Source organism: Pyrgilauda ruficollis, unplaced genomic scaffold (assembly GCF_017590135.1).
Source record: "Pyrgilauda ruficollis isolate IOZ18807 unplaced genomic scaffold, ASM1759013v1 scaffold67, whole genome shotgun sequence".
NCBI lineage: Eukaryota > Metazoa > Chordata > Aves > Passeriformes > Passeridae > Pyrgilauda > Pyrgilauda ruficollis.
In genome coordinates this window covers 2,719,163-2,745,646 of record NW_024528488.1, presented here as the reverse complement: position 1 = coordinate 2,745,646, position 26,484 = coordinate 2,719,163, and the positions used below count along the sequence as shown (strand labels likewise).

Here is a 26,484-nt window from a genome sequence, read left to right as displayed (position 1 = left end):
ATGCACAAAGGCTCCAAAAAGTACTTCGGGCAGAAGTCCTTCAGCGAGGTGGCCATGGACGAGTACCTGGGCAGCCTAGGGCTGTACCGCAAGATGACGGCCAAGGACGCCTCCTGCCTCTTCCGAGCCGTCTCGGAGCAGGTGCGCAGCCGGCCGGGCTGGGGGCAGCCGGGGCGCCTCAGGCCCGGGGCGGGCCGGGGGTGCCCCCAGAGAGCTCCTGGAGACCCGGGCGGGTCACCAGAGCGAGGTGGCGGTAGCGGGGTTGGGTGGGAATGGCTGGGAATGTGTGTGGGGATGGTTGCGACCGGCTCCGGCGCTTGGGCTCCCCTCAGGTGTCCCCAGGTGTCCCCAGCCTCTGCACCGCCTCCTGTTGTGGTGGCGTTAGACTGGAGAGCTCATGCCTAACGCGAGGCGCAAGTCAAACTCTTGACGTTTTCTCCTTTGTTACCGTTATTTTTCCAGCTGTTTTCATCTCAAATTCATCACGCAGAAGTTAGGAAAGCTTGTGTCTCGTTTATGAGGCAGCACCAGTCGAGGTTTGAATCCGTAAGTGCCGTGCGTTCTGTGTCTAAGCTGGGTGCGTGCACTTGGGAGGTGCTGTGGGAGGGGGTCCGTGGTTTAGCACCGAGAGCAGAATGGTTTGTCACGCTTGCTGCTTGAAAGACAGAAGTGGCAGGGTGACTGCTTCCTTGTGCTGAGTTGCAGTTGCACAAGTTCTGACTTTGGTTCTGAGGTTCTGGAAACAAGTTACTAAAACCTAAGTAGTGAGTGGGGCAAGTTATTTGTGTAGTATATTCTCTGTGGGGTGACCATTGCAGAATTTAGTAGGTGGGAAATGTGTAGGTTCTTTGGAGCAAGAAATTAATAACCAAAGATGCTGGGAAATTCTGGAATAATTATGTAAAGTTGTGGAGTTTTGAGGTGTGGTTTTTGGCTGGTTTTGTCTGTGGCAGTTTGTGTGTGTGGTGTGGTATTGTAGGGTTTTGATGTGTTTTGGGATTTTTCTTTGTTTTCCCTGTAATCACATTTAATTGCTTCATCTTATCTTGGAGGGACTTGAATATTACTTGGACTCATATCCTTAATATTTTTTCAGGATTTCTTGATATTTATTGATACCCCAAATAATTATTATGTTCTGCATGCTTTGCCCCCTCCAAATCAACAGCTGGTAGCTGTTAAGTAGTCTTTAGATTTAATTTTTGCTTTCTAACTGCCAAAGTTTTTACATCTGTTTTCTTCTTTGTTTTGTCAAAAGTATGTGGAAGGTTCGTTTGAGAAATACCTAGAACGACTAGGAGATCCAAAGGTAAGCCTGATCTAAGACTTATTAAGAGATTTAAATTTGAAGAGACTAGAACAGTAAGGGGTTTAGGTAGTTATTTAAAAATGTGGTTATTTGAGTTTGTGGGTTTTTTTAGATAGACCCAAATCTTGGGGAATTAATTGCATAAGTAACACTTGGGGCTTTTACTGATAAATGTAAATAAAGTGTACATGTATAAACAATACCAGTTTCAGTAGGGAATTTGCATGGGTGCAAAGGAGCAATTTCTGCAGGCTGGACAGTAAAAAACTTATTCATAACTGTAGCTCTTCAAGAAGAAAAAAGTAAACTATATGGAGCATGCCTTAAATGAAATGTCTGTCAGGATTTACAATCCTCTCCTTCTTCCTTTAGTGTTCAGAGTTCTATTTCTTTATTCTTTGACCAGTAACCTTGGTGAATGCAGCAGTTTCTGAAACAAATGTGGATTTAAAAAAAAAGTATCTAAAGTGATATGTTGGAGCAACTCTACAGCAACTCAGTCTTACAAATTTTGGTAATTGTGGCCACCCCTGTAGCAGACTCCTTTTACCTCACTCTCCCCCAAATCCTTATATCTCAACTTTCAGTGCATTATTGCTTTAACAGACTGATGATTTTGAACAGGTATTTTAATAGTACAGGATTTTAGTACCACAGAAGTGTAGTGTATAGTTGTTGATGTTTAGATTCTTCTGCTATCTCACATAATCTCCTAATATTGCATAGGAAAGTGCTGGCCAGCTGGAAATAAGTGCTTTATCAGTGATGTACAAGTAAGTACCTCCTTCTTAAGGTTTACTTTGTTTTGCCCTTGGTGTGAGGGTTCTGGCCCCAGAACTTTCTGTGTGTTTGCCACTGAGGTGAATGTGTGAAACAGGATGAGAAATGTTTCTCTAAAACTTAATTAACTGGCATGTAAATGGTGCCATCACAGCCCCTATTCTAGTGGGGATTACGGGCAGGGTCAGTTTCCAGAGATGCTTGCTTGTTGTCTTTTTGCTGATATTAAACTTGAATGTCAAGTGTTTGCTTCTAGTGGCTGAAGACTGGAAAATGGGGAAAACCAAGGAGCTCTGTGCAGTGGAAACACTGTGTGGTAGTTACAAGCATGACTAAAACTCATGTAGGTGTTCTTGAAAGCTCCAGGAGTGAGGAGTACCTGCCCTGCCTGGTGTGTAAACACTGCTATTTATTTCAGAGGTAACACAGAACTGTGCAGGTGCTGCTGTCTTGCTGAATTAAGCTAATCAAATGCTGCTATCTGTAAAAAGCAGTCTGGCTCTCTAGTGGTGGGAAATAGAAGCCTCCTTTTGCAGGCTCACTGTCCCAGTACTAAAAGAATGACTGAAGCTTGGCAGGAATTACTAGCTCCCAGCACTGAGGTTCTAGTCCTTTTGCAGGGTGCCTAAATCACTTAGAGTGAATAGTCTCAGTGTCTGAGCACCCTTCTGTAAGTATAAGTACTTGACTTAATCTGTGAGTAAACACAGATTGTGGTCTTTCACAGCTAATTTTGGTTTTTCCCTCAAGATAGGTTTGCTCATGTGGCTATTGCTTTATGGTAGCATTCATTTATCAGGGAAAGTGCTTTGCTTGATTTTTCTGTAAACCAACAGCTCTAAACTGATCCCTGGAAACTTCTTCATGACGTGGTTTTACTGACAGTGTGCTCTTGCAAGCTTTGTTTTCCCTCTGCTTACCTAGGCGAGACTTCATTGTGTACCGGTACCCCGGGAAGCCGCCCACACGTGCTACAGACAATGGCTTTGAAGACAAGGTCAGTAGAAGTGAGGGCAATTTCCTTCTGGTCCCGTGCCAGTCTGTTTCCTTACTTTTCCTGAAGCTGGATGAGTTGTGCAATTTTTTTCCTGAAAAGGGGAAATTAATGGGAAGAGATGACTGTAACAAACTGATTGGTTTTTGTGACCCACAGACTGATCCCAGTTCAGAATGGGAATTATTGGAACAGGTTATCTACATCAGAACTACTGCTGGGGGCAAAAGGAAGGAGCATAAAGGACAAATACTGTGTATTACCTTGGATCTGACCCCTCTGGTGCTTTCTGGAGCTGTGTAGATGTGGCTGCTTCAGGCAAGATGCCAATGAAGCTGCTGTGGTGTGGATTTCAGTGTGGGCTGCTAGATTTGCCAAGGTGGTCAGTCTGCTCTGAACCTGTGCTGCTGCAGCTGTTACTGATCTGTTGATGAGCATTGCTTGTCTTCATTACATGTGCTTCTTTCTTCATCTACACTGTTTCCTGTGTAGCTTAATTCCAAAATGAGCTGAGTTTAAAAATCAAACAGCACGGTCTAAGTGCTCAAGGCTTTCCCACCAGAACTCTCATTAAGTGTTGGCAGCTGTCAGGCATTACACTGTTGAGTTCAGGCAGCAGCTCCTTCTGGTGTTGCTCCTCCTCACCACAAGAGGAGAGCTTGTGTTGGCAGAATCAACAGAGCACCCAGAATTAAGAGTCCTGGCATCTGGGTTCCTTCTGGGAGCTGGTTTTCTGGGAAGCATCCTCACTGGCAGTGTGCTGACAGCTGCCTCAGGGCTTCTGCCCGATGCAGTTGGCTGTGGTTGTGTGCCAAGAAGTTTGGTGGCACGTGTTTACACGATGTGTCAATGCATGTGTTGCAGAAAGCATCTATTCTGCTTCTTAAAAGCAAGTTTTTAAGGGCTAGAGAAGTAAATGCTCTTCTAGTCTTGCAGGCAGAGAAGGATGAAATGTGACTTTGACATTTGGGATAGTGAGTCTCGAGGTGCTGCATTCAGTGGGTTGTATTTATTTTACCTCCTGAGCAAATGGTGGTCTTGGAAACAAACTCCTATTTCATGTTCAGTACAGCAGGATGTAGGGATGGGTTTTTTTCTTTCTATGATACAAAGTTACTTAGAGACTTTACCTAATTTTGGTTTTGAGCTGATGCTACAGCTCAAAAAATGGTCAGTTTTTTCACATTTATATTGAGAATATTTACTGTTTTCTTGGTGAGTTGGTGTCAACTGTATAATAAAAGAATATCAGAATTTACTGAATTCATCATAATTGATTGGATTACATCATTTCAGCCTTAAAACTGTTGTTTTTTTTTTAATTTTCCCAGATTTTACTGTGTTGTTCCGGTAACGGCCATTATGACTCTGTGTATACAAAACAATTTCAGGAAAATGCTGCCATTTGCCAGGGTAAACTTGAAATAATTTTTCTGTGGAAGAGAATTGTGTGTTTTCATATGTTTAGAGGCAGGGTTTGTTTCAGTTTTCAGGGGTGGGGAGAAGAGAGATGGAAGCTGACTTCTGGTATATTTTTATGCATAGATTAATTTTTTAACCTGTTAAATGGGTTTTGGACCAAATGACTTCCAAAGGTCACTTATTCCCAATTTGGTCCCTAATTCCCAGTTACTTTATGATCCTGTCCTTAACTGCATTTGATGTCACTACTGCCTTGTAACAGTAGATAATATCTGAAGATCTGCCTGCCCTAAACTGCAGGAGTTCTTACGGATCTCATATTATCGAGCTTTGTGTTGGTTTGTTCAGCTGTGTTATATGAGATCCTCTACAAAGATGTGTTTGGCATGGATGAGGAAGAATTAAGGTCTGCAGTTGAGGTGTTTCGAAGTGGATCCAAGAAGAACAGAAACAGTGCTCCTGTAGGAAGTGAGGATGCAAACTTTGGTTGTCTCCATGAAAAAGTGCCCCGAAATCCATCAGAAAAGAGGTAGTATGTTGGGAAGGGGATCTGGTAAGAGGAAAGCAAAAAAACAAAAACAAACCAACTTTAAAACCTTGCAGAGGACAACTTTTCCAAGTTTCTATGAATTTTTATGGAGTATTAACTCTTCTTTTCCTGTGTTACAACACAAACACAAAGCTCGAGTATATTGTGGAAGAGCGTGTGCTTTTCTTGGAGCTGGGAAGTGCCACATAATTGACTGTCCTCTGCTGCAGGCTGTGTTATAGCTGGGTGTTACTCTGTAAAATGACAGCTTATTTGTAAGTAAAATTGCTCCTTATTCATTAGAGCTTTCTTACTTTTTTTAATGAGAGACTTATTACTCTTCTAAGCCTCCATAGCTCTGAAAGGCTTGAGAGCTGCCTCTGAATGCTTGCAGACAACGTTGGTTTGATGATACCTGGCACAGAGTGTCATTTTGTCCTTGACAGTGCAAGAATTCAGTCAGTGGGATCCCCATCATCCTTTCCTAATGCAAGCAGTAGCCCTCATTAGGGGTGGGTATTGGAACAAGCAAAGGTCAAGTTCTTAAAGCTTGGAAAAGGCTGGTCCTGCACTGCATTGCACCTGGCTGGTGTTTAAGGCAACATGTGCCACTTGATGGCACCATGGTGCTTTTTCAGGTCTGAACAGTTAATCCTGGCTAGAAATTGTGTGTTGTAGCTTTTGTAATCTTATTTTCAATTTTTTAGACTGGACGACTGGGAGGGCAATGATACTGAGAATCCACAGGAAACCAAGTTCAAACAAGGCATTGAAGAACAAAAGGTTTGGCAGTTTGGGGGAAAATCCTTATGGTTTGCTTTTGGGGTTTTTTTTCCCTGTTACCCTTGTTAGGGCTAAATCCTCTTTACCACTTTGTAAAAATGTATTTTTGGTTAGTAGGTGGCTTATTTCTTCCATCTGCTTGTCTTTTGGTTGTGTTCTTGAGTTTCTCTTAAACTGGAAATGGCCCTTTTACTTTCTAAAATTCTCTAGTCCTTCTCTAGCTGATTTTTATTTCCCCCAAAAGATGGAGCTTAGCAGGTGTTTCCCGATTTGTTTTTCCCAGAACATGGTTTAAAGTAGTTCATTTTTTTGTCTTGAACATAGTATAAATTGCTTCAGAATTTTGTTCTGTTTTCAGAGTTCAGAGTTTTCAGATACAAAAACTGAAATTGTCACTTAGTTTTGAAGCTGTGGCTTCATTGGTCTGGTTGGCTTCCTTTGGTTCATTTTCAGTACAGAACAATGCCCAGCCTTACTCTTGAGCCTTTCTTCTTTCCAGAGTCAGTTTCCTCAGCACCTGAGTGCCTGGATTTGTTTTCATACTCTTGAGTTTTGGTTTTTAGGGAAATGCAGTGGAAGTGAAAATTTTGGAAAATAGCATCTGTACTTTTTAAAATGGTACACAGATGCTGGCAGAACGGAGACTGTGCTGAACACGTGAAATGCACTTTTTAATGCTCCATTCAAATTCTGTTTTTAGCCTCCAGAAAATCCTCCAAAGATGCCTGTTCCTTATAAAGTGCTAAAGGCACTGGACTCTACCATCTATCGAAATGTGGAGTTTGATGTTTGGCTGGACAGTAGAAAAGGTATCTTTTGAAAAGGGAAAAAGCCAAAAAACTTTTCCTGTAGTAGGGTTAGCATTAAATTTATGAATCTTGAGTCCTGTCACCTGTTTCTTCACAGCTGAAATGTGAAGGGCACAGGTGAACCCAGCAGATAGCTGTAGGTAGGACATGCTCTTGGTTTCCTGTCTGGCATTCAAAGTACAAAAAACCCAGCTTTTGATACTGTATAATGGTACAAGGTTGCTAAAAATCTGATCTCTGCTACTCACTGACTGTACACAGGAAATAGGAGGATTCAAAGCAGAGCACAGAACTCTTGTTGCCATTCTGTTGTATTGGAAAGCATTCAAATGTGAGAGTTTTTTTGTTAGAGCATGTGTGCAAAAACTTCTTTTTAGAGCACGATTTTGGCCTCAGAATTGTATAATAATGAAGATCTCAAATTTAGCATTGGGATCTGTCAGATGAGTTTTTCTCCTGCCTCCCAGCCCTCCTGGGCTTGAACATTCTGCAGAGATTTTGTGGTTCTCGTGGCTTGGGAAAGGTTGGCTGCTTTTTGGCATTCACTGTGGCTGATCTGTAAAGCAAGAAGTTACCAAGAAAGATAAGTTTTTAAGTGATACTTGATGTCTGACCCAAAGTGCTTTGCATGCTGAAGAACTCCAGCATTTCACCACGGTGTAATCAGTAATGAGGATCATTAAAATTCTTGGAACAGAGTGTGGTAACCAATTATCTGTGTAGAATACTGACGTGCAGAAAAGCCAGGCAAGGAACAGAGTAAAAAAAGCTGAAATCTAACAGCAAGAATACTTTAGGCAACGTTAGCTTTTCCTGGATGACATTTCATGTTTGCCAAGTGCCACCGGGACTCTGGCAAGATAAGAGATGTCCAACATTTTTAATTCCAGGATTTATATTAAATGCAGGATTAGCTCTGTGCCACCACAGAAGCTGCAGTGTTGTAGTGCTGCTTGCTGCATTATCTGGCTGTTGCTGGTCTCATGTGACTTAGCCTGGTTATGGTCTATTGTAAGAACACCTAGAGTTACTCCACTGTTACTGTGGGGAATATTCAGGTATGCAGAGGAAGTATTTAACTCAATTGGCCTATAAATTGTAGTTGGCTGCTGTCATGAAGTACTTGCAGGTTATGTGAAGAAAGAACAGTAGCTTAAAGGCTTTTCCCCCCCATTTATTTATTTATTCATTTCTTTTCAGAGCTTCAAAAAACTGACTACATGGTGTTTGCTGGGAGACAGTACTATTTAGGAGATAAGTGTCAGGTTAGTACTCAAAGGAGACTCAGTTATGATCAACTGTTAAAACTACTTTAAATGGACTATGATAAACCAAGAAATCATTTGATTTCCTAGACTTGTCTAACACTTTTCTCATTCTCTTCCCTGTAGATGTTCTTTTAAATGTAATTTCTTTCTAAAATCTACCTTTAAACTTGGTAGTCTGATAGAAAAGCAGTTTGGGGATTCAATGTAAACCAGTCATGCACATTCTGAGTGTGGAAGTTCCAAGCAGAGCTCAAAATGCACAGGGGGTGCTTTTGATGTAGTTGTCTTTGGATTTTTCACTTGGGCTAAGCAACAATTCTGGGTAGTTCTTTTATCTTTCTCAACAATGAAGTAGCAAAATATTTTTATAAAATAAAAAGGGAAGATCTAAAAAGGGAGGAGTAGAATGATCTGGACAGGAGATGCTGAAAGAAAAGTCAGTTTTCTTTGTATTCTGATGTCATATGTAGTGATGGCATTTTTTTTTACCAATCTTTAAGGTAGTGCTAATGATTGACTCGGTGATTTGTTTCTTACTGAGCAGAGCTTTCCTTTTCCTACTTTATCTTCTGTTCTCCTTGAGCTCTTAAACAGCAGTCTTCCTTGGCACTTATCTGCTGGGCACAGGGGATAAAAATAAGTTAGGGAGCTGGTATCTTGCCTCTCAGTTGCTCACAAGACTGATTTTATTTCTTTTTATCCTCCCTGAAGTTAGTACAGCACTCTTTATTTTGGTTGCTGTTTTGAAGAAGTATTTAAGACTCCTGGGCCAGCTCACTAACATGGGACTGGCTGGGAGCAGCCTGTGCTATTAGTGGTTTGTGGACAATATTCTGATGCAGTTTAAGTTTTTTAGAGCTTCCCTTGTTCTTTCTCCAGGTGCGTCTGGAACCAGGAGAGAAGTATTACAATGCTCACATCCAGGAAGTTGGACAGGATAGCAACACATTGACTGTATTTGTTGAGGAGCTGGCAGAAAAGTAAGGAGTCTGGTGATGACTTCAAGTTTAAACTCTTTCTGCTTGAGGGCTTTGGGTTTTTTTTCCTTGGAATTCTAATGACTAAAATCATTATTGTAATGCTTTCTGTGAAATCTTGCTGCTCTTCCTTCACTGGAATGTAAAAGTGTTCATTACAGTTTGGGCTTAATTCATAGAGAGAAAATTGCCCTCTGCTGTTGGGTTTCTCTGGAGTTTTTATTCTGTACCCAAGCAACGAAATAATTGGCACTTCTGGTGAATCTAATCACTTTCTCCCCCTTGCTGTTCAATCGTTCACCCTTTTTCAAAGCTGGGATTGACAACATCCTGCAAAAATTCTGTGTTGTCCCCTGCTTTTAAGTGTACCTCTGGAGGCACCCAAATGCAGGTGGGGGAGACAGACTTGACCCAAGAAATAATGGTGTTTAAACTAAAGCCTAGCTTGTCTTTTCTTATTAAACAAGTAGCAGTAATGTGTGCTTGGTGCCAGAGAAACAGATTATTTATTTTCACAAGCTATTTCCTCTGTCTTGGTATTGCTTCAGCTTATGTTAATGTGCAGAGTCTATCCCTGGGGCACTGCTAACACGGGTGTCCTTCCTGCAGGCACACAGTTCCTTTGGCAAACTTAAAGCCAGTGTCACAGGTGGCTCCTGTCCTTGCTTGGAATATGGCTCACAACAGAAGAGGAGCTTATCAGAAAGTAACAGGTGGACACTTCTCAGGAATAGGTTTGTACAAGGCTTTCAGAAGCATTTCTTCCCTGGGGAAGTAGGGGAGTTGCTCATGAGAGTTGTAACTGTAGCATTTGGATATTGGAATGGGTTCAATTCACCCTGTGATGTAAAATTTGGCCACTGGGGGGGTTTGATGGAAAGCTGTCTTTCAGACGAGGATGAATTTGCCTTTGCAAATGAGCACATTTATTGAAATGCAGAGCAAATTTGGTATTGCTCAGAATTGCCCAGAACAAATTTGCCACTTGAGAGCCATCTAAAAGACATGTCAGTGAACCAGAGAGCTTGTCTGACCTGGCATTAGCAGAGATGCATGGATGGACCAGGGACCCGCTTAAATATGGGTTCAATTTAATTTGGAGGAGGAGTTGTGAGGTTTTTTACTTTTATGAATAAATGCAGCCTGCATAGAGAGGTTTTAACACTGAGTAGTGGTTGGATCAGCTGAGGCTGGGAAGGTACTCCCATGTCAGATGCTTGTATCATGTAGAATTCCTGTTTGATCCTTTTAAAGAGGGGTCTGTAGTGTCCATATTTACAATACACTTTTTATGGAACAGGCCACTGGCTTTCTTCACTATGGGTTCAAATATTAATTCTTCACTTTATCATTTGAGGCTATAGCTCAGGTTTAAGGTGTAAATCTCTTTTCTGTCCTCAATGGAAACTGCAGAAATGGATATGAAAACACGGAAGAGGATGCTCAAGAAGGTCCGTGGGAAGGAAGTGTTCATGGCTGTGGCTTACAGCAGGGGACAGCCAGTGCTGCCACCCCGGCTGCAGCACAGTGCTCCCTCAGGGCGCTTCCCTCCCATCCACTGCTCCCAGGGAGGTGCAGGCATGGCACACTACAAGCCCTATCACCAGCAGAATCCTCCCAGACAGCACCGTGACTCTGGGATGCCGAGGTAGGAAGCTTTGGAAACATGAGTTGGCCGCTTGTTTCTGTTCACTCTTGCTGCAGAGAGAGTTTGCTAACTCTTGCTGTTGGGAGAGAGTTTGTGCTGTTCAGGTAAAACTACAGCTGGAAGGCACTTCTGGTAGTTGCACCTTTTCCCCTTTAAACTCGGGGGTTCTGCCTGTTTTATAGACATGCTTGGCTCTCAGATAGCATTCTACCCCAGCCCAGGGAAGAGAGGCTGTCAGAGTTGTCCTGCTGAGTGACAACAAACCTCTTCCACCAAAAATTGCTCTAGCAGGCATTGCGTAGGACGCTGGGGCATGAATTGCCTGTTTGCAGCAGAGTGTGAAAAAGCAGGTTTCTTGGTGGCTCTGCAGAAAGAGCTGAGTTAAAACTGAGCAGCCAAAGGCAGGTGGAAGTGCAGGTGGCGGTGACTGCTCACTCCTCTCCTGTTCCCCAGCTCGTACAGCCGCAGCCGCCGCCCGCTGCCGTGTGTGAACAAGGAGTGCCAGTACGGCTTCGTGCCAGGGGCTGCCGAGGAGCCCCAGGGGCCGGAGGAAACTGTAACTTTCTGTGAAATTGAAGGAGATGACACTGCTTTCCCTGCTCTGCCTGTGAGTTATGAACAAAGGGTAAGCTGAAACCTCTCTGAGAGAGGAGGAGGGGGAAACTAAATGCACAGTGATTCTTAACCAAAAAAACCCTGCTGTATATTTAAGTATTCTTGGAGTAAGGTTTGGCAGTGAGTGCATTTTTGACAATGGAAGACTGAAATTAGTCTAGTTCCTGTAAAACCTGCTTGAAACCTCAGTTTTTCTAGATATTCCCTTCTCTGTATCGTCAGTAGCAACACTTGTTTTCTTTTAAGCATATTTTCATAAACATAATCATGTATCTCCTCTCTATTGCAGTTTGAAAACAAAATCTTTTCCTCCTGTGCATGTCTGTCTAGCTCTAAACATTGTGGGAGAAAGCTTTTCACTTGTTTGCCACACTATAATTTTATCGTTTGGGGAGCAAGATTCAGAAACTGGATAGTGATAGCCTGGGTTTTTTTCCCTCTGAATTTGTAGTTGTGATGTTTTGGATTAACATGTTGGTCCTGATGCAGTTTCTTCTGCTACCAAAACAGGAAAAAATTGCAAACCTAGACTTTTCTTAAAGCAGTCTTTTTGTTGAATTGTAGATAAAGTGGCAAAGTGTATTCTTAAACTTTAAAATGCTTTTTTTTTTTTCTTTATTTGTAGTCTAAACCTAGTCCAAAGCTGGGAGTGCTAAAAAAAATCAATTTATACATAGGTATCTGAATAGTAAAACCGATTAAAAAAAAAAAAAGTGAACCTGGTATGTTGGAATTTTTTTGCTGTGTTGAAGCAGTGAACTATTGTTAGACTCATATTTAAATGAGGAAGAGAGAATATGCTTAGGGCTGTTTCAGCACCAGTCATTTTTTTCTTTGCTCTGATGTACTAGATCTGTAATCTTTGCTCTGATTTTTCCTCCAGAGTGCCAAGGAATAAGGACAGATTATCCTGTAATTTCTTTTTTCCAACATGAAATCAATACAGCTCAGTGGCTTTTTCTCCCCCTTTGCTAGACTTGCCTGCAGCTCCTAATGAATAGGTTTTCATGTTCATTCAGTGACTTTGTTATTGTCAATGCCAAAGCTTTTTCTCTGTCTCTTCCTTGTCTTGTTTAGTAAAGGAATGTGACATTTCCTGGGGAAAGATGCATCTCACAGAGGACTCTGCCATGCTGCCAGAGGCCTGGTGGGAGAATCTTCTGACTTACCACCTCTGCTTCAACCTTGGAAATCTTCCAAGCCTCTCTGAGCACTTTATCGATCTCGTAGTCACCAGTGGCTTCTGAGGAGAGCTTTGAGTGTCACCTTAGCCACCACAAGAGTGAATCAACTTATTTTACTTAAGCATCTCAACCCTACATTCCTCCTTCAGAGAACTGATCTTTTAAACTGGGGTGCAGCTAAAGATTGATTTTAGTGCAGCAGTAAAGGGCATGTAAAAAACTGGAGTGCTGTGGGCAACCTTGGGGTGTGCTGCTCTGAAATAGTCAGGGTTGCACATGTGGATCAACCTAGTGCAGACAGTGCTGTCTATGCCAGCAGCCACCTTCTGGTTCCACTAGTTGTGACTGAAGATGACCTTTCTCCATGGTTCTCCATCCAAAACCAGTGTTTGGATGAACTGATCTGCTGCTGGTGTGGGGGGAATGCTCTAGAATGAGGAATGCACTAATGCAGCCTTGTCTGCGATCTGCTCCCTCCTTTGCAGCTTTGTTAGAGTTTGGACAAAGCTGGCTGAGTTATGGGAGGGAGCAGCTTGACTGCCTGGCATAGGACAATAAAAAAGCTTCTGAATTGCCTTAAGTATGCAAGGCAGAACAGAAGGAAAAGGAAAGAACTGTTTGTTGCATTGGAATGGACACACAGGTGATGCTTCTTGTAAGCTTTGGTTGCAGCAAGCTGGGTCTGTCAGCCTGGTTCTGTGTGTCTGTCTGTAGAGCATGGAAAGGTGCTAAATTATTTCTAAATGTGTGCTTATGACTTTGCTTTTCAGAGCCACAGTAGCCATGCTCACATTGTCCATGGTCCAGGGGCATTTTGGGTAGCAAGGAGAGGTCCAAACTCTGTTCCATCTAATAAGCAGACCCTGAGTGCCTTAGAGGAGGAGGAAGAAGCAAGTGAAAACGGTGAGTTCTTAAAGGATTAATAGGCAAAAAAATGTTTAAGAGATTTTCAATATGCTTTTCATTGTCAAAAGTAGGTTCCTTGCATCTCCTAAAGGACACAAAGTGAGATGATACTGAAAGCAGGTTATTAATAGATGCACTGAAGTATAATTGCAGTAACTCTAGGTTTGAGCTTTTTTGCCTTCCCCTTCTTTTCCCCCTGAATCAAAACTTTCTGTTCTTTCCCTTGTAGGGAAATTTCATGAGGAATATATCTATGTATCTCCAGGTAAGTAAAAGTTTAGTCTTTACTGACAGAACATTTGGTCAATGTAATACACTCAATTGTGAGTTTTTATATGTTTCTGAAGGATTAGATTTAGTGCAGCTCTTTTCAATTAATGTTGCCTATGTCCTCCAGATCCCAACTGTGAAACTGCAACAGTGTTTAGTTCAGCAGAGCCTACAGCAAATTTGGTAAGTTTTACTCACAGACTGTTCAGATTAGAGATCTTTGCGATCTCATGGAAATTCATGGAAACTGTCCTTGGATGCATAGTAGGCTAGAGACTTAATAAAAGAAATGAAATCAGCATTCCTTTATATATTCACCATCCTTTTCCTTCCTGAATGGTGAGGTTTTTATCTGAGTCTGCAAGTACAGTCTGAAATGCACTGGATACAGTAATAATTTTCCACCTTTCCCTCTGCAAAGAGAATCTGTATTTGAGTGCTGTTTACTTTTCTTTCTCTGCTCCAGACAGCACTTGCTTTTATCAAGCCACCCTTCAGGTTATATTCCAGTTAATCTTAGCCCTCCTCTGTGGGACTGGAGAGATCTCATCTGTGGTAGAACTTACCTCGGAATTTTTTTTTTTTTTTAACTAAATCTTTAATCACCTGCTGCTCCACAGTGGATGTGAAAGCAGTCCTGAGCATGCCAGAATAAAACTGTGTTTAATTGAGCTACAAAAGACACTCTGGGTGTATAGTCCATAAAAACAAAAAAATAGGGGTGTGGTGTGTGTGCCTTGTGGCTTCTTTGCCACTGAAATGGACCATGCTTTGCTTTGGAATCCCTTCAGGAAGAAGGGCCAGTCTCGGTGTCACCTCAAGATGAAGTGGCTTCCTACAGCTATCCCCAGAAGGTAGTGTCTGGTACTCTGAACTGTATCTCACACTTCATTGTGGTGGTAACCACTCTGCTTGGACTGTGACAGTTTCTGGGGACCCCTCACAGCCTCTGGCAGCAGAGAATGCAATTCCCTGCAAATACAAGCAAAACAGAAGATGCCTTGCAGGTGTCTGCAACTCTAAACTGGTATTTTCAAGCCAATTTTTAGAGAGTTTGGATGGTTAGTGCCTTTACAGCTAGGATTTACAAGAAGTGAGAATTTTTGAAGTGTGTGGTGTCTTCATAGTCTTTGTCAAAGCCAGTTGCAGAGGCAGACTGTTGAATACTCTTGACTCTTTTCCAGGTGTTGGTGAACTCTGCAACAGTTTCCACCTCCACAGATGTTTATACTGCTCCAGCCACAGGTCTCTCTTCAAATTCTGCTGCCTCCACTCCAGCCAGTGTCATAACAGCAGCTCCCCCACAAACAGCAGTGCAGCCTGTCATAGTATCTCCCTTTTCTGTGGGGAGGCCAGGTAGAGTGTACAGACTGCAGCTGTGGACTTGGATTCCAAGTTTTCAGTTACATTTTCCCCTCCCTTCCTTCCCCCTATCCAAAACAAGTGTTAAAAGGCTTTAAAAAAAAGTGTCACTTGCTTTGGTTTAAAATTGCATAGTTGTAACTTGGCTGCTGGCTTCTTGTTTTGAAGGGGCTGTTGCCCCTGAATTTTTGTGGGAATTGGAGGTCTGTGCTTTGGGTTCCCCCCCTTGACACCTTTAACCATTAATGCCAAGTGTTTACTAGAAAATTCTTTCCAGAAGGCAGAAGCTCAGTGCAACTCCCTTCACATCCCCTTTCCTACAGCTAAATTTTCCTCTTGAGTTGAGGTAGCAAGTATCTAGAATTCTGTCAGTTCAGGAGAGTCACTGGCTGGGGTGTTTCAGTTTATTTTTATGACCCTTAGTTTCCTCTGTGCAAGGAGATCAGGTCTGTGGGTAGTCACAGGGTGCACTCTCCACCTTAGGTCCTCTACCTGTTTTGCTCTTGGAAAATGGCAGTTATGTAAAAATTCTGTTTTCCTTTTTACAAAGAGAACTTCTTCTGTCTTCTGTAACTTTTCTTTTAGCATCTAAAAAATCTTCACCTTCCATTCTGCTCGGTTCTGTCTCACTTATCTTTTTTTTTTTTTTGTTCCTACTCTGCATGAGAGTTTAGTCAGCACAGTTCTCAAAGCTGTCTGCTCACTGGTGCCAACCTGCTGCTGTGTTAGAGGTGTGGGCCACCTAAATGAATATTTAACAGTTGTCTGTCCAGAAGATTTTTGTCCTGATAAGTCTCAAACCTTCCCTTGTTTTTGTGGACTTACTGTCACTCTTCTGAGGATTTTAAGTGATTAGTCTGTTCTCTGTTGTTTTCTTACATAACTGTCTGTCCTAGAAGTCTGGCCTGCCTTATAATATGAAGAAATAATTGAAAAATACTTTTTTTCCTTTAACTGGGATAGACAGCTTTCAGATAAAAGTGCAATTAAGGCTTGAGAGATTGAAGCCTTCCCATCTAGTTTTAAAATTTCTTCTGTACACCTTTCAAAGTGATTGCTGAACAGAACTTTGTTAGAGCCTGCATTTAGGGGCACCAAGGTGTCAAATTGCGTGCTGAATTGTGTAAGTTCACACCTTACTCGTTTGACATACCATGGCAAAGTTGACTTTTTGGGTGACATTTGTTTCCTTCTAATTGTAGCAGTTTCTTCAGTGCCATTCCCAATTTATTCAGCTCCTCTTCCCCCAGTGAGTGAGGTGGGAGAAGCCAGTGCTGTTCTTCCAGCTTACTCTTGTGATCCCAGCGGCAGTGATTTGCCTCGAGGTAATGATGGTATTTTGTATTTTTACTCCTGCTGCTCTCCAGCACACTTCTGACTTGTGTTCTCCTTGGAAGCTTAGCAGAACACCAAGTGAGAATACGTAGTGAGAAGAAATTGCTCTCTGTAAGTTGCAGGGAATGAGAAATAATATTATAGATACTTACGCTAAAACATTTTCATTCCCATTTTGGAACAGAAAGTTTGTATCTGACTCAAATAATGTGATTATTGCAGCTCTAGACAGCACTGTAAATAAATGAAAGCCCAGGGAGAGGGTGCTTGGCCTGTATCATACTTGTTTGTGGCCAAGTAATCACTTTTCTGGTAACTGATTAAAATAAGAACTGTGTCTTTATAAGTTGTGCTCTTGCACAGTTCAGTGGGGTATTTTGGTAGTTTTCTTTTATGGCTCCAGGCTGTAATTCTGTGGTATTACAGGCCAGGGCTGAAGTGTAGGCACAGCTAATTCTTGGGTGTGTAGCTTTGTCACACGCTGCCATCAGCTGGGACAGTGTCTCAGGTCCACGTTGAGCAGTGAGGGCAGAGACCAAGCCTGCTGCTTTCACACTGCTGCTGCCATGCTCTGCAGTTGCTCTGCTGCCTCTCCTGTGCCCTCAAATCCAAGGTTTGTTCATCTTGGCTGTTCTGGTTCCCTTCCCTGCTGTGGTAGCATCACTCTGACCCCAAACACAGAGTTCCTGCTTTCCAGCTTTAGTTGAATGCCTTTAACTGAGGCTTTCCCCACTTGGGAGAATGGGGTGTGAAGTGTGCTGACAAGAATCTGGAGTGGATGTGGATTAATAACCTCTCCAGACCCTGCCTGCAGCTCTTCAGCTGAGTCAGTCCACATCATATTGGTCCTGTCCTTGGCACGGGCTTTAGGAATTTTAAAGGTTGCTAGTTAACAGTGCTGCATGTAGCCTTTGTTACACTGCTGGAGTGTAATCTATGTGGCTTTTCAGTTAAGAAACCCAGCAGGTTTGCAGTAGGGCAGGGTGAAATATGTGGGTGTGCTTGATCTGAAGTTCTGTGTGCTTTGCTAAAGACCCTAGGCCTGGTATAGATGGGGAGCAGGACTTGTCACCAGACTGAAATCCTGGACCTGGGATGAAATCCTGCAGTGGGCTGTAGCATTACTTGCATCTGCATTTATTCCAGTTTTCATAGCATCTTCTATCTTGTTTTAATGGCATTTAGGATTTGTCAAGTGTGTTTATTAACACAGTGACCTCAGGTGTCCTGCCCTTGCATGGTGCCTTGTTGAAGGAGCTGTTGATAAAAGCCTGCTTGAAATTCTTAAAATTGCTGTGTTCCAGAAACAGTGTTCAGTACTGGCCAGAGCTTCCCCACAGCACAGTGAAAACTCTATCACGAGATGAAATTTTTATCAGGCATCAATGTGGTCTTTATATTTTCATGTCAGAATGGGTAACCTTTTTTTGGGTTAGCTGTTGCTTCATAAGAGCATGTTTTACTGAAGATGGACTTGATTTGCAGACATCTAAAAGAGGAATCTAAACAAAAACTGGTCTCCTACTGTACTGGTTTCTTTTCCATCATTCCACAGATGTCAGTATTTCCAGTGTCAGTTTGTCACTTCAGTCTCCCAGCAGTTCCTTTGTACTGTTGCTGCTGCTATGGAAGCAGCTGTTTCATTCAGCTCTTATGCTTGCTTTGCATAGATTTGCATAAACAATTGAAGAACAAAATTGGGTTTTTAAAAAAACATCCAGCTTCTTCCAGATGTAGATGGAATTTCAGCTAGATACTAAAAGGTTTGCACTTGTGTAAGCCTTTGAGTTATTTTTACTTTTTTATTGACCATGGTCAGTGTTACAGCCAGACCACCAGTACTTCCAGGACTAAGGAAGGATCTGTGTGCATTTGCTAAAACAGCTGCATGGATTGTTGCCCTGATGGATGGGCTGAGCAGTAAAAGAATTGAGACTTGGCAGCAGTGACAGAGGAATAAATCCATGTGCATTTTAAAGTTTTGGTTTGCTTTGCTGATGCTTTTGCCTTCCTGCAGCAAAGCACAACTCCAAGTGCCACAGAAACAGGGCTGGGGAAGTGTGGGAGATGGGTGGGCAGGGAAGCACTGTGGAGCCTGGTCTAGGGCAGTGTGGGTGCCTGTGAAGATGGAATATGGTAGCTCTGGAGGTGTTGCTGGGTTGAATCCCTTAGTGGCTCCTTTTGAGTTGTCTCCCTGTTTTCCCTTGGCTTTAGTACAGCTGGGAGCTCAAAGGCTGTGCTGTGGAATAGGTCACTCGCTCTTCCTTCAAAGCCTTCAAAGCAAATCTGTATTAAATCTAAGAAATCAATTTTTCTCATGCACAGTTCCAGAACTGCATCATGGGATTAAACACACACCATCTTTTTTTTTTTTTTTTTCCCCTTTCAGTGGGTCAGCTTTAAAGGTTTAAAGCTGCTTCACAGCTTTTGGACACTTGGAAATGTGTTTCCAAGTTCAAAACCCTGTTGCTTTTGGAGAGAGGTTTCAAAGTCCCTTCACACACCTGGGACTGTTTCTCAGCATATCACTTACTTGGCTGGGGACAAATTATTCAGTACAGGGAAGAGAGAAGTAAAAGACTCTGCAAGAAAGCAGGGAACTGAGTACCCTTGTGAGGAAGGAATATATTCCTTATTCCTCCCTTCACTGAGCTTAATATAACAGTTGGGGGGACCTAAAATTTGGTGAGAAGCTCTGTGTTAAGTCCCAGCTGCTTAGACAACTTTTTTGATTTTTTGGTAAAAAAACCTGAGTTATCCACTTGAGTAATCAAGATGAATAAACAAAAACTAAAGCTGATGTAGTTATGGAATTAAATAATTAATTGTCCAGACAAATGCTCTGCCATTGCACAAACATCTAACTGGATTTAGTTTAAAAGATAAAACTAGTTGAACAACTACTTAAAGATACATTCTTTACCCTTGAAATTTTAAAGAAAAGGTAGTGCTGAAATACTGTTTTTCATTAAGTAAGAATAACTTCAAATAAAGTGCTCTTAATATAAGTTGCTTTTGCTTCTTGGTTTATATTCCTCTGCTCTTTAATGTCCTGTCCTTTAATTTCAGATACAAAGGTCTTGCGGTATTATTTTAATATGGGATTACAAGTAAGTGCTTTTAAAATGAGTATAGCAATTGTCTGTAAAAAGTGCTGGGTTTCCTGACAAATGTACTGATGTTTTGGAAACTTTCAAGTGTCCTAAATGTGCATTTTGTGTACTGGACTACTAATATGGATGGACTTTCTTTGTGGAGATTAAAGCCTGGCTCAGGAAGTGAAGTTCTGCCTCAAAATGTGAAGTACACCATATTAATTGTTTTACTGTGGGCTGTGGTGGGTTTTCAGTTTTACTTTTAGTTTTTTGGGGTTTTTTTTTTTGGTTTTTTTTTTGGTTTTTTTTTTGTATTTTGATGGTGGATAAATATTCTTTCAATTAAGAGAGTGCAAGAACCTGAGCCATTCTTAAGAGAATTTGTGTACTTAGATAAGACATCAAAGCCACTTAGAGATGTGTGGATGGAGTCTCCTAGGATGCAGCTGAGCTCAGACTGGTTAGCATCCTTCATTTCTCTGTGTCCTGGAAATCTGCTCTGCTGAAGCATTCTCTGTAGCAGTAGTTAAGTGCAGTGTCAGTGCTGCTGCTCAGGGAAGTAAAAAGAGCAACAGGAGCTCCTTCAAGTGAAGAAATGGGAAATATCTCTGAATATGACAAAGTTAAGTGGGAATCTTTGTTCTCTGTAAAGACTTCAGACATAACAGCAGTGTGGCTGTTGCTGCAGGTGTCTTTCCTAGTAGGCTGTGTTGGTTTGATGGGTTTTTCTGTTTGTTTATATGTCTTAAAGGGCTAGGGAGGAAAAAAAAATCATTTTTTCCTAACTTTAGCTCTGAAAGTAGCAGTGGTTTGGAGAGGGGCTGGAGAGTGTGTGGCTGTGACCATGTTTTTCCTTTTCCTGCAAGTATTGCCATCAGAGCTGCTGGCCTTCCATGATGTACGTGCAGCCAGTGCTGCCTCCATCTCCAGTGGAAGTTTACCCAGCATATGCTGAGCCAGCTCCTGTCCTGGATCAGTCAGTTCCCCAGCTCTTCCCTGATGCTGGGCAAGCTGAGGTCCACCAGGTTCCCTTGGAGGCATCAGCAAATGGTTTGTACTTGAGTAATGCTGCCTTCATACTCATGAAAGCCTGCATAAGAAGGCCATCAGTGTGGCTGAAGTGTGTGAATGTGCTTTTTGTTCTGTTTTTTTTTAAGGTAACTTCCAAAACACAGAGCCTCCACCCGTGTCCTATGGGCCAGTGTATTACCCAGTGGTGTCAGACCCCTTCAGCCAGCAGCCTCTGCCTGCCTTTGACTCTGTGGTTCCTGCCTACCGCTACATTGGCACCTGGCATCCAGTAAATCCTCCCCATGGAAATTCCCCACCTGTGGCCAAGGCTGGGAGCTCAGGAGCACCTCCCCAGGTCGGCTACATGGCCTCCCCTAACCCTGCACCTCCTGATGCACCTCAGGGAATGTAAACCTGGCAGCTGGAGGCTCCTCCTTGGCTGCTCGTTTCTTGTTTGCCAGCTCTCGTTAATACTGTTTTGTGAACGTTATCCTCTCTTAGAGAGTTGAGTCAGTTGCTCAAACTGTGTTCAAATTTCATGTTTCTCTTTAGGTTTATGACAAGATGTTGCTTTAGTTGATTAGGAAAGCATAGGAGAAAAGTACTGTAGTGCAGGGGACAGCTTGGATACGAGTAGAGAAAGTATGTGAAAAAGCATGCTGTGACTAAAGACATGTTGTGAGGGCTTGCACTGAACACTTAAACACCTGGTTCTGCTGAAGCACTGAACCACTGCCATCACAGCTCGGGTAAACACTGGGCACAGGGTCATTAGAGGGGCACAATAATGTTTAAAATAAGTTGACTTTCTCAGATTTCTTAAGACAAAGCTGCTTTGCCTCTAGTGGTCACATATTTGTCATAGCTGTATTTCTTCTGTCTGACTTCATGGTGCATAGGTTTCATGGCTGTGGAAAGTGTAAGAATAATTTTGATCTGTTGTATATTGTTGTATATTTGTAAGATTTGTTTTGTGGAAGCTGTTGCACATACGGTGGTGGCCGTGGTGGTTAAGTTGCACTGACAGCACAAAATAAAAGCATTGAACACCTGAAAAATGAGTGGTCATTTATCACTGGCAGGTAATGTTCCTGACAATTAGCTGTCCCACAGCCTGGACTGAAGAAATGCACTTGTGTGGGACAAGGCTGCTCTAAGCTGCTGTGAGAAGCAGCAAAAGCTTTCAGCATAGAAGTGGAAGCAGAATAATTCCTGGTACTTGCACCTTTCCCCTCTAAACTCAGGCACAACATGCTTGGCCCTCAGATAGCCTTCTACACAAAATTCAAATGAGCTCTATTGCCCCATTCTACTTTTTGGTGATTTTTTAAACATAATTTTTCCTTTCTGGATAACCAGGGAGTGGTGAAAAGGGTATTAAGTGCAGAACTGGGAGAGGGAAAAAATTGTATTTCCTTTTGTTTCCCTTTTTAGTAACCCTGGAAGCAAAATCATAGTAGGAAAAAGTGACTTGTGTCATTTTTGTCTTAAATTCATGCAGCACTGTTGGTGTTGATAATGTAATGCTGTAGAGGCAGGGCTGCAAGCTCAGCTTTTAGTTTGTCTACTGCATTTTCTAATTGCTGTACATTTAATTTGGCAATTTAATAATGGCTTTTCGAGATGGAGCAGCCAGGTAAAAAGTCAAAGCGAGATGAAAATGACCCCTGAATAGCTAATTTCATTTTGAGCTGCTGTGCTGTTTTTAAAACAAAACATTTATACAAAATTGTTTATGAAATAATGGGTGGCCTTTGTGTTTCTGCCTCTGGAGGAGCACTTGACTTGCACAGATGTTTTTTGCAGAAAATACCATGAGGGGTTTTTTTCTTTTTCTCTGAAATAGCATTCACTGGCCTACCCTCTTAAAGGAACTAGTAAATCCTGTGATTTATTTTAAGGAATTTAAAGTGGCACTTACCTAAGCACAGTCTCCATGCTGGAGTCATGGAGTGTGTTTCCATCTGTCATATCCCAAGCAGTTTCTGTCAAGCACTGAAGGGAATGGAATATTTCCCCTTCCAGGCTTCAGCTGTGAATTCTGCCTCCTTTCTTCCTCTCTCACTGAGACAGCCTTGCTGTTTTCTACACACATGGTTATCACAGCACAGTGTTGGTGTTTTGTCTTCTGGTATTAGTCTGTCCCTGGAAGTCAACTTTTTTTTTTTTTTAATTGGAAAGGCTGATAATTCTGCTAGAATTTTCTCCTGCATTTTTTGTTTTGCTTACCCATCTAGGGGCTGGATTATTCACCATTACCCATGGCTATTTTGGCCTTATTGGCCATTTTGATGTACATGAAAATGACTTTAATTGCTATAACAGCATGTCATATGTGGCCAGTTAACTTATTTATGGATTTGATATACAGAGGTACCTCTGTGGCTCATTTTATGTGTTTTTCCCAAGGCTTTTAAGCCTCAAAATCAGCTTTTTGAACAAGTAAGCAGGGCTGTGGGGAGCAGGTAGGTGTGTGTCCTGGAGCTGATGAATGCTGTCCATGGATAGGAAATGCCACCTCTTTATTAACAGCAAAGGAACTAGAATGGCACAGAAATTTAAGTGATTGCTGGAGTCTTTTATTTCAATTCCGTTTCCCAGAATTGTGTTGCAGTACAACAGCTCTGCAGCACTTTTCTGAAACAGCTGCCAAAAAAGCCACACACAGCTCTGCCTAAACCACAGCTGACCTGCTTTGTGCTCCAGCCCTGCCCTCAGCTGGGGTTTGCCAGCTCTGGCTGCAGCATCCCTGGACTAACAGACAACATCCCTGGCTCGGGGCTAATCAGCCTTTTCAGGGGCTGTGGGATAATTCACATCCAAATTACACCAAGGGCTGGGGCTTGCTTTGAGGGGTTTGGGATTTTTTTTGTTGGGGTTTATGCACGTTCCAGGATGTGGGCTCAGGGTCTTTTCTTTGGTGGGGAACCCAGTGTTAGCCTGGTGCATTTCCAGACCTCTTTGGCACATGTTTGAGTGTGATTATTTTAGTTTGATTGCTGTTACAGCTTGGTACCAGACCAATGCTCTGGGGTTTTTATGCCTGGCAGAATTGCTGTGAATGGGGATATTGGGATATGGTTTGAAGCCATAATCATATTTTATCTTTAGTTAGAAGAATGAAAAAATCCATGAGTATTGATTTCTACCTGGAATTATTTTTTTCTGTAGATCAATGTTTTTAAATTTTTTGGTTGTTATTGGACTTCTTGAATCATGTTGCCTAATAGTAATTTTTTAAAGCAAAGATTTGATCCTGGAATATAGGAATTTTTGTGGGTTTTTTTTTTTAACTGTTGTTTCTGTTTTGTTTATTTTTTTGTGGATTTTCAAGGCTTTTCAGCCTTGAAAAGGGAGAACAGAAGAATTCAGCCAAATTTTCACTAGGCATGCTTGCCACCTCTTTTCCTTCACTGGGTTTTTACAGATAAAAGGCAGAGGCTCAAATTAAATTAACACCTGAAGGCTGTGCAGGCTTTGTGAAGTGGCAGCACCATGGATGCTGTCCCTCCATGTGAGCCCCAGAGCAAAGCTTCTCCCTGCTGACCGAGGACAGGGCTCCAGCTGTGCCAGGGCAGGCTCAGGCTGCACACCAGGGAGAATTTCTCATGGGAAATGTTCATTGGTGAACATTGGAAGGCACTGCCCAGGGAGGTGTCCAGGGAACACCTGGATGTGGCACTCAGTGCTCTGGGCTGGGTGACAGAGTGGGGATCACCCACAGGCTGGGCTCAGTCTTGGAGATCTTTTCCACCCTGAACGGTTCTGTGATTCTGCTGAGCCTGCAGGATGGACAAAGCAGTGACCAGCCCTGCTCTGGTGCTTTGGGGGGTGGCTTCTCTTGTGATTCAGTGTTTGAGTCTGGGAGGAGCAGACTCCAGAGTGGCTGTCATCTCTGTTATCTCATCTGTTATCTCAGCACCCCTCACTGCACAGTCAACACCCCTGGTGCTTGCAGAGGTGTCACCTGTGTCACCCCCAGGGCCATTCCCTAGGTCAGCACCAGTCCTGCACTGCCAGCCACTGCTGGTGGCATCTCTCTGATGGGGCTGCAATTCCATCTGTGATTGAAGAAATTATAAATCCTGTGCAGAGAGCCCGTGCTGCTTCTGCCTCCAGCAGCCCTGGCCACTGGGCTGTCCCCTGCTAATGCTCTTCTTTTCCCCTGGCTCACATAACCAAACCAATCCCTACAGAAAGTTTGTTTCTCTAGCTCAGTTGTTGTTGTTTTTTTTATTTCACTCTTAGGTTCCATTTCTCTCAGCAGTGCTGCTGGGATAGCTTTTCTTTCATAAAGTGACACCATCAAAAGCTGCATTATGTATGGAAGATACTCAACATATAAATCCAGACCCAGAATTCCAAGTAACTGCTTTTTTCATAAGGGAGGAAGACAAAACCATTGAACCAGGACTTTATAGCTTTGAAATAAGATCAGAAATTAAATTTTGCAGGGCAAGTCTGTATCTAGAAGCTCCTGGCCACTGCAGCTTACCAGATTTCACAGTCAGCTGGGCTGCAGCACATAGGAAACAGCCACAGGCTCAGAGCACGTTCCAGGCACTGCCTGCAGCCCAGCCCTCCTCCAGTGGGGTGATCTGCAGCCCCTGGTGCCTGAGCCCTACAGGGTGTTTTTATCTCTTAGGCTCTGTTTATGGCAACACTTTTATTCCAGATGCTAAATCTTGCCTTCCCTGGAGCAGCTGAGCATTTTGCCACAAGCTCTGGGGTGCCTGTGACCCAAGGTAAGGGTCAGCCTGTGCTCACAGCTCTGATGAGGCCTTAACTTTGTTGGGTTAGGGAAAATGGACTTTTAAGAGAAAGTGCAATATTCCCTAATGATAAAATTGATGGACCATCCAACTCCCTCTATAATTTCCTTTATGTATTTTTTCTATTCCCTATCCTCCCTGTTTTCATTTTCCAATCAACTGCAGACAGGTGGTTTCTAACTCTGTTTAAACCAGTACTTTTAACATAGTTGAAAGCAAAAGATATTTATTTTGATGCATTTTGATTATGTGAATGTGTGATTTGTATAACTTTTCAGGAAGTGCAAGTAAGAGGAGTGTGCTGAGCCACTCCCTGGCTTTGCAGGGACAAGGAGGGGGTGGAAATCCCTGCCAGGTGAAGTTCAGTCCCTGTTTCTGGAACAAGGACCACAACAGGAGATTCACAGTGCCTTAACTTTCAACTTTTACCTTTCTTATGTGAGTGGAAAAGTGCATATCCAACTGCAAAAACTCCTTGTCTATTACAAAAAAAAAAAAAAGGTGTAGCCTTTTGGTTTTATGCAAATATTTAAATTTCTGCGACCCTGTGGTCCTGGATTTTGTACAGTTTTTGCCATGGTCAGTGTAAATTTGTGTGTCCCCATTGCCTCCCTTGTGCAGGAATCTTCTGCATTCCAAGGAAAGGGAATTGCTGTGGTTCAACTTGTGGAAACTCTTGTTTTCCTGGAAGCTTGACCAAAAGCCTCTGGTCAGAGATGGAAACCTCCTGAAATGTATCTCCAGGACTTTAATGACATTTGCTGGAGGACAGCCTTCCAGAAGCAAATTATGTTAATACAGTTGTAGGTTGTTGCTTAATGACTCCCTTACACTATTAGCTATATTGCTAATTGTGTGGCCAATGCAGTTGTGCTGGTCTGAGGATATCTTTGGGAAGTAAATTAAAATGAAATTACACTTACTTAGACTTTTCTGTGCAGGAGTAATTGCATTCATGTGGTGAATTTTATTTACCAACACTTCTAGTGTGTTGCTATTTTCTGTTGTAGCCAAGATATAATGACTATTTTGGGGCTGTTTTGTTTTTTGGTTTGGGTTTTTTTCCCAGCCAGGTGTTGTTCAGCTCTTGCTCAAATTTGGGTGATCCGCTTCACTGGAGGCAAGCAGGACTGTGAGATGTATTTTTTTATTGAAATACCAATAAAGTCTCCATACAATCAGAGCCCTGAAGTGCTCCTCTGACCTCTGACAGCCCTTGAGAAGTCCGTGCTGAACTTGTTTTTTAAAAACTCTAAAATGTCAGACCTGTTGCAGTTCATAAATGTTTATTATCAATAGGCAGCTGGAAATGTTACATCTGAAAAGGTAGAAACACCTTGATTTTTTCAATAGGCTTACATTTTTTGGGAAAAAAATTAAATGCTTTTTATTTGTTTTTTTTTTCAGTTTACAGT

The 26,484-nt window shown here is 42.4% G+C and overlaps 1 protein-coding gene across 1 annotated transcript; it reads left to right on the top strand.

The window, feature by feature from the left end:
• Positions 1-20,709, top strand: LOC121362823 (putative bifunctional UDP-N-acetylglucosamine transferase and deubiquitinase ALG13). The gene is made up of 22 exons (XM_041484672.1): positions 1-141; positions 463-546; positions 1,259-1,309; positions 2,036-2,082; positions 3,014-3,086; positions 4,415-4,496; positions 4,854-5,034; positions 5,742-5,817; positions 6,518-6,626; positions 7,827-7,891; positions 8,774-8,874; positions 9,481-9,605; positions 10,285-10,519; positions 10,973-11,144; positions 13,089-13,221; positions 13,454-13,489; positions 13,622-13,677; positions 14,679-14,850; positions 16,059-16,181; positions 19,261-19,301; positions 20,153-20,336; positions 20,444-20,709. The coding sequence occupies exons 1-22, from the start codon at positions 1-3 to the stop codon at positions 20,707-20,709; spliced, it is 2,553 nt and encodes an 850-aa protein (XP_041340606.1).
• The last annotated feature ends 5,775 nt before the right edge of the window (positions 20,710-26,484 follow it).

Bases quoted from the DNA above. Each gene is read 5' to 3' on its own strand.
- LOC121362823 (XM_041484672.1), top strand. From the start codon at position 1: ATGCACAAAGGCTCCAAAAAGTACTTCGGGCAGAAGTCCTTCAGCGAG. The intron at 16,182-19,260 runs GTAATGATGGTA...CTTTAATTTCAG, and splicing joins CGGCAGTGATTTGCCTCGAG to ATACAAAGGTCTTGCGGTAT. The intron at 20,337-20,443 runs GTTTGTACTTGA...TTTTTTTTTAAG, and splicing joins CTTGGAGGCATCAGCAAATG to GTAACTTCCAAAACACAGAG.